Genomic DNA, 12,062 nt, shown 5'->3' on the forward strand with positions numbered 1-12,062 from the left:
GAGAGAGAGAGAGAGAGAGAGAGAGAGAAAGGAAGAAAGAAAGAAAGGAAGGAAGGAAGGAAGAAAGAAACTTCAACATAGTAAAAATTCTGAATGGAGTGACTAGCAGCAGCTGGTTGGGATCTGATCATTCAGTCTTAGGAAGAACTGTTTGTCACAGGCAGCCATAGTTCGAGTGGAAAGCCCTTTCTCCATTTGGAAAATTTAACACTGTCTCTTATCAGTGATCTCCTTTCTGCAAAGAAAGAAAATCTTATTTCTGCTTAGGATTCCATTAAGGGCAGTTTATTTTTATTGCCCTGTTTGTCATATTTCTTGAAGTCATGAGCCTTTCTGAATCTTCCCCTCAGACTGAGACCTCAGTCTGAGACTTCATTGAGGTAAATGTATCATCCCCTAGACCTCTGGTAATGAAATTGGTTCCTTCTGATGTCTTTAACCATGACTCCTCTGCCTTTTGAGCAGTCTTCATGTTAGTTTTATTGTAGGAAATAAAATCTGAAACCAATGGACTTTTTGCATCCACAATTAAATCCTTTCTTTTATGAGCTGCAGTGGTTGTGTTGTCTCTTCACAACAAAAAAACAGTGACTAAGATATTTTAATGTGGGTTTGTGTGCGAGTATGTGTGTGTGTGTGTGTTGTGTTGTGTTGATGAAATTTTAACTAGTGTAAGTATTAAAATTCATATATGAAATTCCAAGTGGTAGCATAGATTTTCCTAGGGAGAGCTACAGCCAAGAATAGAGGTGTCACAGTTACTTCTCATTTTCCAACATCATTAGAATGTGTGTGTTAATTTGTATTTGAAGTCATTATTTTTCTTTCTACGTGGTTTAAAGAAGTTTTTTTTTAATTAGTTGCTATCAGCAGCATTGAAATAGCATGTCAAGGGGTTGGAAAGGGGTCTCAGTGGTTAAGAGCACTGGCTGCTCTTTTAGAGGTCCCAGGTTTGATCCCCCATAACCACAGGACACACATCCAGGTGTGACTCCATTTCTATGGGGATCTATCTCACTTTTCTGGCCTCTACAGCATCAGGCATGCATGGGATACATAGATGTACATGCAATCAAAACTTCCATACACATAAAATATTAAAGAAAACAAATCCTTTCTCTCAAAACTTGAATTGCTTAGGCTATTTTTGTTTCTTTATTTTTAAACAACCAACCAAATAAACAAATAAATAAATAAATAAATAAGTACATAAATATGTAAATAAATAAAAAAGCAAATAAGTGAAATGGGTTGGTGTCAGAGGAGCAAGGTTGGTTGGTGGTAGGAAAAAAAATAATATGAATTTGTGGCTGTTGGTGACTTTAAACTTTTTTTAGGGGAATGTAAAGTTGGAAAATGGGTTGTAAATGACACTGAATGCTGAAAGATTGAGATGGTGTTCTTGTTGAAAACTGAAAGCATGGTGCTAGAATCACTGTGTCTGTGAGGTATACACATGCACATGAGTGAAAGTGTTCATGAGGGACAAAAACTAATGGGAAGTATTAACCCTAGAGCTACTGTGACATGCAGGTTTAACCTACCTCTTGTTGGTGATGGAAACTGAATTCTGGTCCTCTAAAAGGGCAATGTTAGCATTTGCTCAGTGAGCTATCCCTCCAGCCCCAGCAGCTGCTTTCTTTTGTCTCCACAAACTACCTGCCCAAGGTGTCATTGTACAGGATGGGTTGAGTCTGCTCACATCAATCATTGATCAAGAAAATCCCACATGGGTTAGACTAATCTTATGAATACATATTCTCAAATAAGGTTTTCTTTTCACAATAGCTCCTGGTTCAGATCAAGTGAAAAAAATATTTACTCTGAATCACAACATAGGTATCATACATATGATAATAAGTAAGGTTATGTAAACTAGCATTTTATTTTTAATGATTTATGTTGATCAAATGCCAGAAAATGCATGTTAACATTTGTTCTAATCCTTAGATTGGAAATGAATTATTTCATATGTAAAAAGGCAAAGTCAAGATTTATTCCTCCAAGAGTGCATCATATTTGCAGATAGAGTTCTATGATTGTCAAAAAATATTTGGAATAAGTTTCTTTCCTACAGATAAAATTACTGGAGATATATTAACCACCTTTACTAGCATCCAAAATGCATGTAAGATTGCTGTGTCTGTAATAAAGGGACTGCCATAATACATATCTTCTCCAAACTAACTATGTAAATAACTACACACAGAAATAAACACAACATGCCTGGGCTAAAGCAAGGGGGCTTTATGGGTTTAGGGCATGGAGTAATGATCTATGAACTAGGATCTTTGATTATACTCACATAAAGTAAAAAAGCTGAATCCCTTGGTGGGCACTCCTGGGTGAATAATGAGAAAGGCAATGGTAGCCCAGGATATTCTCCTTGAGGGTTGGGTTGGGGAAAGAAGAGCAAACAAGGTTCCTTAGCTTGTGCAGGCGATAAGGAGGGGTTTCAAGCAACCAAAAACGCCTAAGTCCTTTGTAGTCCAGAGAATTGCATCATGATTTCAAGATGCTGGAGGTGTGACAGAGTTGACATTAGTCCTCCTAAAATTTGAACTTGCTTTGGTCTGATTCCTTGCTATGCTCTGATTTTTCTTTGCGATGTTTTCTTCTATGGCACTTTATGAAAAATATAATGTAAAATAACAGAATTTTTAACAGAATGTAGAACATAAAATAACAGAATTATTATGGCCCTAAGGAGCATTGTAATTTTTGAACTGCTGTAGAGGTCTTCCTGGGATTATAATCTATGAGAGAAAAAAAAGTTGTTAAAGGTTTGATTTATCCACTCTGTGTGTGTGTGTGTGTGTGTGTGTGTGTGTGTGTGTGTGTGTGTGTGAGTGTGTGTGTGTGTGTGTGTGAGTGTGTGTGTGAGTGTGTGTGTGTGAGTGTGTGTGTGTGTGTGTGTGTGTGGTGTGTTTTGTGTGTGTGTGTTGTTTTTTTCCATTTTAGTTGGCCCCCAGAGAGTATTTTGTTGGCCTCAGAGAATTAATATTTTTCCCTCAGAGAAACGTCACCTGAGTGATTAATTGCTGACTCTATGCCCATTCTCAATTTACCTCACCTGTTGAATCTGGCCTTCTGTAGTAGGAATGATCCCAACATGGACCAGTCAAGACTCCCAAGAACTCACCCTGCTAAGAACATTCTCCTTTACTTCTAACAAGACCAATATCAAATCACTTGGAAGCTCCCTGTTCTGTAGAAGACTATCATGCCAGGAATGATGGTCCAAAGACACAGAGTTAAATATAAACTGCAACTTAAAGATTCAATGTGTGTTATTCACTATAGTGTACTTAGTGAATCAAGTCATCTGGGGTAGTACATGAAAACCTGTCTTAAATTAAGAAAACCAATCAAAATTATATTCACTATTTTTTCTTTTCTTTCTTTTTTTTCTTTTTTTATTAAATTATTTTATTTATTTACATTCCAAAAGTTACCCCCTTATTTGTTCCCCTCCCTAAGTTCTTCACACCATCCCTCTTCCCACATCCCTTCGGAGAGGTGGCCCCACAAATGCCCCCCCCCCACCTCACACCCACCAACATCCCTGTTCCCTGGGTCGTCAAGTTTCCACAGGATGAAGCAAATCCTTTCACATGGAGGCCAGACAAAGCAGTCCTTTATTACACATGTACCCAGGGCCCCTGAGCAGCCCATGTATGCTCTTTGGTTTTTGGCTCAGTCTCTAGAAGTTCTGTTGGTTCCAGGCTAGTAGACAATGTTGTTTTTCCTGTGGGGTTGCAATCCCCCTTAGCTCCTTCAGTCCTTCCCCTAACTCTTCCACATGGGTCCCCAACCTCATTCGAATGGTGGTCTGTAAGTATCTGCATTTGACTCATGTCAGTTTCTGGTAGAGACTCTCAGAGAACAGCAAAGCCAGGCTCCAGTCTGCAAGCCCAATATGACATCAGTTATAGGTTCTGAGTTTGGTGTACGGGCATGGGATGAATCAAATTTTGTCTGGTCACTAGGTTGCCTTTTCTTCAGTCTCTGCTTTAATTTGGTCCCTGCATTTTCTTTAGACAGGTACAATTCTGGGTTAAAACTTTTGAAGATGGGTGTGTGGCCCCATCCCTCAACTCGGGACAATGTCTATCTCCTGGATGTGGTTTCTTCAGGTTCCATCTCCCCACTGTTGGGCATTTAGGCTAATGACATCCCTTTGAGTCCTGGTAGGCTTTCACATTCCAGATCTCTGGGACTTTCTAGAGGTTTCACACACACACACACACACACACACACACACACACACAAACTCTACATCCCACTGTACCATTCGATTCATTCTCCTGGCCCTTTTTACATCTCTCCTGACTGCTCCACACATGATTGTGCCCACCTTTCCCCCTCCCTCCTGGGACCTACACTCTTCCACCCAGATCCCTCCCTCCCTCTGCCTCCCATGATTATTTTATTCCAGGTTCTTTATTTTATCCTTGTGCCTTCATTCTTGTTAAGCTTCATACAATCTGTGAGTTGTATCACAGGTATTCTGAACTTTTCAGCTAATATCCACTTTTCAGTGAGTACATATGATGTCTTTTGGGGTCGAGGTTACCTCACTCAGGATGATATTTTCTAGTTACACCCATTTGCCTGTAAAATTTATGATGTCTTCATTTTTAATAACTAAATATCATTCTATTGTATAAAATGAACCATATTTTCTGTATCCATTCTTTAACTGAGGGACTTCTGAGTTGTTTTCAGCTTTTGCCTATTACAAACAAGGCTACTATGAACATAGTGGAGCACATGTCCTTGTCGTAAAGTGGAGTAACTTTTGAGTATATTCCCAGGGGTAGTAAAGCTTGGTCTTTAGCTAGAACTATTTCCAATTTTCTGATTAACTGCCAGATTGATTTCCAGAGTGGTTGTACCAGTTTGCAGTCCCACCAGCAATGGAGGAGTGTTCCTCTTTCCCCACATCCTCAACAACATGTTTCTCCACTTTAGTTTGTTATCTTAGCCATTCTGATTGGTGTAAGGTGCAATGTCATGGTCGTTTTGATTTGCATTTCCCTGATGACTAAAGACTTTGAACATTTTTTCAGTGCTTCTCAGACATTTGAGACAACTCTATTGTGAATTCCTTGTTTTGTTCTGTACCCTAATTTTTAATTGGATTATTTGTTTTTTTGGAGGTTAACTTCTTTAGTTTTTGTATATTTTGTATATTAGCCCTCTATCAGATGTTTAGTTACTGAAGATCATTCTTGAATCTGTAAGTTGCCATTTTGTCCTAATAACAGTGTTCTTTTTCTTACAGAAACTTTTTAGTTTCATGAGGTGACATTTGTCAGTTGTTAATCTTAGAGCCTAAGCCATTTGTTCTGCTCAGGAAATTTTCCACAGTGCCTTTGCATTTGAGGCTATTTCTCACTTTCTCTTCCATTAGAGTCTGTGTATCTGATTTTATGTAGAGGTCTTTGATCCACTTGAATGTGATATTTGCGGTAAATATGTATGGATCAATTTGCATTCTTCTGAATGCAGAATGCTAGTTAGATGATCACCATTTGTTGAAGATGCTTTCTTCTTTCCACTGTGTGTGTTTTGGCTTCTTTGTCAAAGATCAAGTGCCTATAGGTGTGTGTAGCTTTTATTACTATTCCCTGTAGTACACCTTGAGGTCACAGACACTGATTCATCCAAAAGTTCTTTTATTGTTGAGAATTGATTTGGCTATCCTGGGTTTTTTGTTTTTCCATATGAAGGTGAGAATTGCTCTTTCCCTGTCTATGAAGAATGGTGTTGGAATTTTGATGGGGATTGAACTGAATCTATCGGTTACTTTTGGTAGGATGGTCAGTGGTACTTTGTTAATCCCACCAATCTATGAGCATCAGAGATCTATTCGTTTTCTGAGGTCTTTCTCAATTTCATTGTTAAGAAACTTGAAGTCCTTTATACAGATTTTCACGTGCTTGACTAGAGTTACACCAAAATAAGTTATATTATTGGTGACTATTGTGAGGTGTGTTGTTTTCCTGGGTTTTTTTCTTAGTCCATTTATTCTTTTTTTTTTTTTCAAAGTTCCAATGTTCAAAGTAACCATGTTACCCAAGTTAAACCTCTTTAATATCCCAATACAAAGTCTTGATGCAAAAAGACAATGAGAAAACCCTGGGAAGTTGAGGGGGGTTTAATAAATAAACCCACCCGAGCAGCTTTTCAAGGGGGAAGGGGGACGCAAAGGAGCTAGAAAAGCATCAGTCCAAAAAAGGGAGTGCACAGCTCCTAGGATTCGCCCTTGTCCCCTCACTTCCAGTTGCTGCTCATCCTCCACTCCCCACCTCGAGAGGGGCTGCACCCTTTGGATATCTGCTCCTTTCTCTTGGTCCCTGGGATTCAACTAGCTTTGGCTTCAATCCCTACAAAAATTCCTGAGATCTCGGGGACCCCAGCCAGCCCCTCCCTTGCAGTATTCCTTGATAAGGAGGGGCTGGAGAGCCCGTCAGAGTTCACTGGAGTGCACACAAGAGTGATGGTCAGGAGCACAGTAGGGTCTCTGCAGCCCCTGTTCGTTCCAAAAGCATACAAAGAGGAAGGCTGCCATAGAGCTTGGGGTCTGTCAGGGGTTGAAGCAGAAGCAGGAAGAGTCCCACACCAAGGGCATAGCCTGCCAGCAGTGGCCCCTTCTGTGGATGCTCCAGGGCTGCACACGCAGCAGGGAAGCCCATGTAGTTGCAGAAGGAGTGGCAGAGAACTGGCCCTATCAGGTGTCCTGTGCGGATGAAGAGGAAAACCGTATAAGCACCGAAGACAGTGGTTGTAGGAGAACTGGAACGCTGAAGACAAGAAGATACTTCCCACACTGCTTTGGCGGAAGCGCAGAGCTCAATAATGTGGTGAAAATGGGTGACTCCAAAAAAGAGTGGGCAGGTGAACAGAGCGGGGCCAAGACCTATGCATGGTGCTAGCATGGGCAGCATACAAGCCCATAACACCAGCTCCTCTGTCAAGGGGGCAATAACTTGGTTTCATAGCCAGCGCATGTCTGTGAGGCAGCGGGCCCAAGAACGAGGGGCCAGGACAACCTTCAGCCCATCTGTCAGGTCACACGTGCAATCCATAGAGAGCTGCATCAGTGGACCCAGGAAAAGGATCATAGTTAGCAGCAGGGGCAGCAGAGCTGCTGGGAAAATGCCCTCCAGCCTGAAGCCCATCAGGGTAAGCAGTGATGTGCCTAGATGCCAGTGAGCTCCCTCCAGAGCAGCATGCAAAGAGGGGACAAGCTGGAGACCACCAGGACACTGGTGAAACGCCGCTTGATAACAGCGGGGTGGTCCCTGGGCAGCTTGCTCTTCCACACGTAGAGGCTGCCCACGTAGGAGCAGGCGAGGCTGAAGCAGGAGAACATGGACACCCAGCAGCACAGTCCTGGGCCCAGGCTGCTCAGCATGGCTGACTCAGGTTGTCCCTCAGGCCTTGACACCCACTGTAAACACAGCCCGTCCCCCGCCCAGCTCCACCATCACGCCCGGACTGGTGGCGCACAGCCAGCCCATTTATTCTTTATGTAGAGGAAGGCTACTGATTTGTTTTGTTTAAGTTGATTCTATATCCAGAGTGATTCAGGAGAAGATAAGAGAAACCAGATTGAATCACTCATCTTGGAGAGGTGTTTGCCTTGGAAGAGCTTAGTTGAACCAGCCAGAGATCAAAAAGAGATCAGAAAGAATAAAGGAGGGGTTGAGTTTATTCAGCAGAGTCTCAGAGGCTGAAAACATTATAGGCCTAGATTAGATTGTACACAGGCTGGAAACTTCCAGGACTAAGTCTAGGTTATCAGACTAAGGTAGTAAGCCTCTGAAACAACAATTATTACAGAAGAATATAAGTTACATTTATAGGAATATATCCTGTGTGATTTGATTTGTTTCTTGATTTTACAAGGTATCACAGACAACAGATTGTTTTTAGTATCAGAAGAGACTTTGGACATTTGAACATTATTACTGCTATTACAAAATATGGGGATCTTTGAGGCTAGACTATAACTGTTGACCATTTAAGTTATAGTGTGGTGGTTCAGAATGTACTTGACTAAAAAAAAAAAAATCTCCCAGATATAATGATGTATTTAAATGCATGCACTATATTGGTTGCTTTCTTAGAGATGCTTACAGAAGGTCTACTAGGAGGAGTCTTAATGGGGGATGGGGTTTCACTGGCGTTGGGATTTCAGTGTCTATAGCCTTACCCCATTCCCTGCCCTGTGTGTCTACTTCCATGTGGTTGAAACTGATCAGATAGTTTCCTTGTCATACTGACATGGCTTCACCACCATTACAGGCTACCATAAATAAACTAAGATACAATAGAATAAATTGAATTTCATTGCTAAGCCATTTCCCACCTTATGCTTCATTGCATTTATTTATTTATTCTATGTTTTGCTCTTTTGTTTTGTTTTATTTTGTTTTATTTGAAAGACAAGACTTTTCTGGATAGCCTATGTTATCTTAAAAATATGACTAAATATCAAGGTGGCCTTGAGTTCAGAAATGCTTCTGCTTCCCAAGTCTTGGGATTATAGTTATGCTCTGAAGATCACACAGAGGAAGTATATAGCAGTGTATTAGTTAGGGATTTAGTGCTGTGAACAGATACTATGACCAAGGCAACTCTTATATGGACAACATTTAATAAGGGCTAGCATACAGGTTCAAATGTTCAGTCCATTTTCACCAAGGTGGGAACACAGCAGAATCCAGGCATGGGTGCTGCATGAGAAACTGAGAGTTTGACATCTTCATCAGAAAGCTGCTAGCACAATACTGGCTTCCAGGCAGCTAGGATGAGGGTCTTAAAGCCCACACCCACAGTGATGTACCTACTCCAACAAGGCTACACTTTCTCCAACAGGACTACACCTCCAAATAGTGCCACTCCTGGGCTAAACATATAAAACCCATCACAAATAGACACCTGTAAGTTGTTCTCCTACAAACACACCATAGAACAAGTGCATACACACAGTTAACTTTCTTCCTTTAAAATATATATTCCTTTATAAAATATATCTCCACACAACATACCCTCTCTCCGTTCCTTCCATTCCTTCCCTCCACTCTCTCAAAGATCCAATGCCTTTCTATTTCTTTTCAGAAAACAGCAGGCTTCCCCAGGATATCACCCTTACACAGCTTAAGTTGCAGTAGCACTAGGCAAAACCTATTTGTTGTCTACTTCAACAGCTCTGTGACACAGTATTCAAGCAAATCTTGCTGGAAGTTCAGGTTGCAGATTAAAGATTTTGTGGCTGGGTTAATGTCCCAGTTTCATCATTGGAAAGCTTGCCTGGTTCTAGAACATGGCTGATGCAGATTCCATACCCTCTATTGCTGGATTCCTCACCAGGGTCAGCCTCAGAACTTCAATGAAATGTCTACTGAACTAGCATTTAACATTGACCCTCAAATGACCACTAATTCCAATTGTCTTACTCTCTACTCTTGCCATCTATCCCTCCCTCCCCTAAGTGTTCCCATTCATACCTGCCCTCAGTCTTACTTCAAAATCTAATCTATTTCTGTATATCTGGAAAATCCATGCATCACTACTCCGACTTGCTATAGACCCTCTTGCCCTTAGCTTCTTTGAGTGTCTTGATTTTAGCATGCTTACTTTTTAGTTAACAGCTAATATTCACTCATAAGCAACTGAAAAATTATGTTTGTCTTCCTGTGTCTGGGTGATCTCACTCAGGATAATCCATGTTCTTTTATCCTTTTGCCTGCAAATTTTGTAATGTCATTAAAAAATCATGTGAATAAATTCTCAATTATGTAAATATGCCTATTTTCTACATCTTATTCTTCAGTTGATGGACATCTAGGTAATTTCTACTTGCTGGCTAGTATGAGGAAATTTTCTATGAGCATAGTTGAATAAGTGTTCATGAGTAATGATGGAGAATCACTGAGAACTAATGTTTTTGTTTTCATTTTCTAATTACTGTGACATAAATATTCTATGGCAAAAGAACATTCTACTATTATTTCTTTCTCCAGTATGTTATGTTTTTGTTTTTTCTGGGTCCTATATTTACTGACTTATGGGTACTTAAGATAAGGCACCAAATGGTAAAGTATACTAATCCTTTTCTAACTCAAGCTGCCCAAATTAAAGACTACCATCTCTAAGGAGGAGAATTTAGCCTGGGTGTTAGCATGAGTGCCTCTTATCTAGTGTGAGAAATGTAACAGTGATTAACAGATTATAAATTTGGAGAACAGTGTTATGGGAAAATGTCAAGGGAATATTGGAAGTTTATCCCAGAAGACAGCCAACCTTCTCAATAACCAAATTCATTATAAGGTTACTGACTGCTTTGGAATGTGACTGTGAATATATACTTTTCAGAAGTTTTGCTAGATGAGGATTGAGCAGACAGCCTAAATCAGAAAGACAAAACTTCAAGAGGAATTCAGTAATGCCACATGTATTCCTGAGTCACATGTCTAGGAGTGGATGGTCCATACAAGCCCTGTCTTCTGGATCACTAGTGAATAGGGAGAGGATATAGGTTTCCAGGTGCACTTCAGTAAAGCATATAAAATGAAAGTGTATCCTTCTACTTCTCTCTTGGTTAGGATTTTATTACTATGAGAGACACAATAACCAAGGAACTCTTACAAAGGAAAACATGTAATTGGGAATGGCTTACTACATCAGAGGTTTAGTCCATTATCATGACTGCAAAAAGCATAGCAGCATGCAGGTAGATAGGTTCTGGAGAAAGACCTGAGAGTTCTACAACTTAATCCACAGTCAGGAGAGGAGGGAGACTGCAAGACTAGGCTTATCTTCAGTATAGAAGATTGCAAAGCCTGGCATCACAATGACATGATTCTTCCAACAAGGCCACACCTCATAGTAATACCACTCCTTATGAGCCAAGCATTAAAACATATGAGTGTATGGTGCCCATTTCTATTCACTCCACCACAGTAAGCATGAAAGTAAAAATAGGAGTGTAGAACCCTCCCAGTGAGGCTCTTCAGGGGCAGTGGATAAAGATTTAGTAGACATGTCATGTTACTTTCATTCTTATTTATAGATAGGTAGCTCCCTGTAAAAGCATCATCTCAATGTCCATTTATTCTTTGGTGTCTGTACTGGCTGGTTTTGTGTGTCAATTTGACACAGGCTGGAGTTATCACAGAGAAGGGACTTTAGTTGGAGAAGTGCCTCCATGAGATCCAGCTGTTGGGCATTTTCTCAATTAGTGATCAAGGGGGTAGGTAGGGCCCCTTGTGGGTGGTGCCATCCCTGGTCTGGAAGTCCTGTGTTCTATAAGAGAGTAGGCTGAGCAATCCAATGGAAGCAAGCCAGTAAGGAACATCCCTCCATGGCCTCTCCATCAGTTCCTGCTTCCTGACCTGCTTGAGTTCCAGTCCTGACTTCCTTTGATGATGAACAGCAACATGGAATTGTAAGCTGAATAAACCCTTTCCTCCCCAACTTGATTCTTGGTCATGATGTTTGTGCAGTAATAGAAACCCTGACTAAGACAGTCTCTCTTCATTTCTGGGCCTTAAGAACGAAGTGCCCTAAGTTTTCTATACACAGGCTTGGTTTGATATAAACTGTGGAATAAAGGATTCACCTTACAGAAAAATATCACAGTATTTTATTGTTCTATAAGTTGATCTCGTTACAGAATTGGGGTTACTGACTAAGTTTTCCAGGTCTTCTGCATCTACTTGCAGATTCACCTAAACTGATTGTTGTATTAGTCACAGCAAGTCTAACCAGAGATCATGCAGACTGTGTGTAACAAAATTATCTCCAAATGAATCCCAAACTTTATTGTTGAATGCATGGGCAGAACTTCTTGAAGATACCAGAACAATTTCACCTCTGAGTTTGTCAAACGGCCTTGCACAGCTATGTTCAAGCACACTGCACAGTGATGGCAAATGAGGAATATGGCTTGAGTCACAGGCACTGCTCCTCATGCTGTAAGAAGTTCAGTTTGCAGAACAAAGTCATTCAGAGGCCAGTGTCCTGACCCAGGGTGTTGCAAAGACCAC

The 12,062-nt window shown here is 40.7% G+C and overlaps 1 protein-coding gene and 1 pseudogene across 1 annotated transcript in view; one reads left to right on the forward strand and one right to left on the reverse strand.

Annotated features, from left to right (window-relative positions):
- Nucleotides 1-6,509: 6,509 nt before the first annotated feature.
- On the reverse strand, nt 6,510-7,320 carry LOC116091115 (annotated as a pseudogene).
- Nucleotides 7,321-9,337: 2,017 nt separating this feature from the next.
- Nucleotides 9,338-12,062, forward strand: part of LOC116091811 (doublesex and mab-3 related transcription factor 3-like) — a gene marked incomplete at its 3' end in the record, with an annotated part of 7,957 nt that continues 5,232 nt past the window's right edge. Inside the window, 1 exon segment of the mRNA XM_031373267.1 lies at nt 9,338-9,385. Coding sequence (XP_031229127.1) covers nt 9,338-9,385 — 48 coding nt within the window.

This window comes from Mastomys coucha, unplaced genomic scaffold (genome assembly GCF_008632895.1).
Source record: "Mastomys coucha isolate ucsf_1 unplaced genomic scaffold, UCSF_Mcou_1 pScaffold15, whole genome shotgun sequence".
NCBI lineage: Eukaryota > Metazoa > Chordata > Mammalia > Rodentia > Muridae > Mastomys > Mastomys coucha.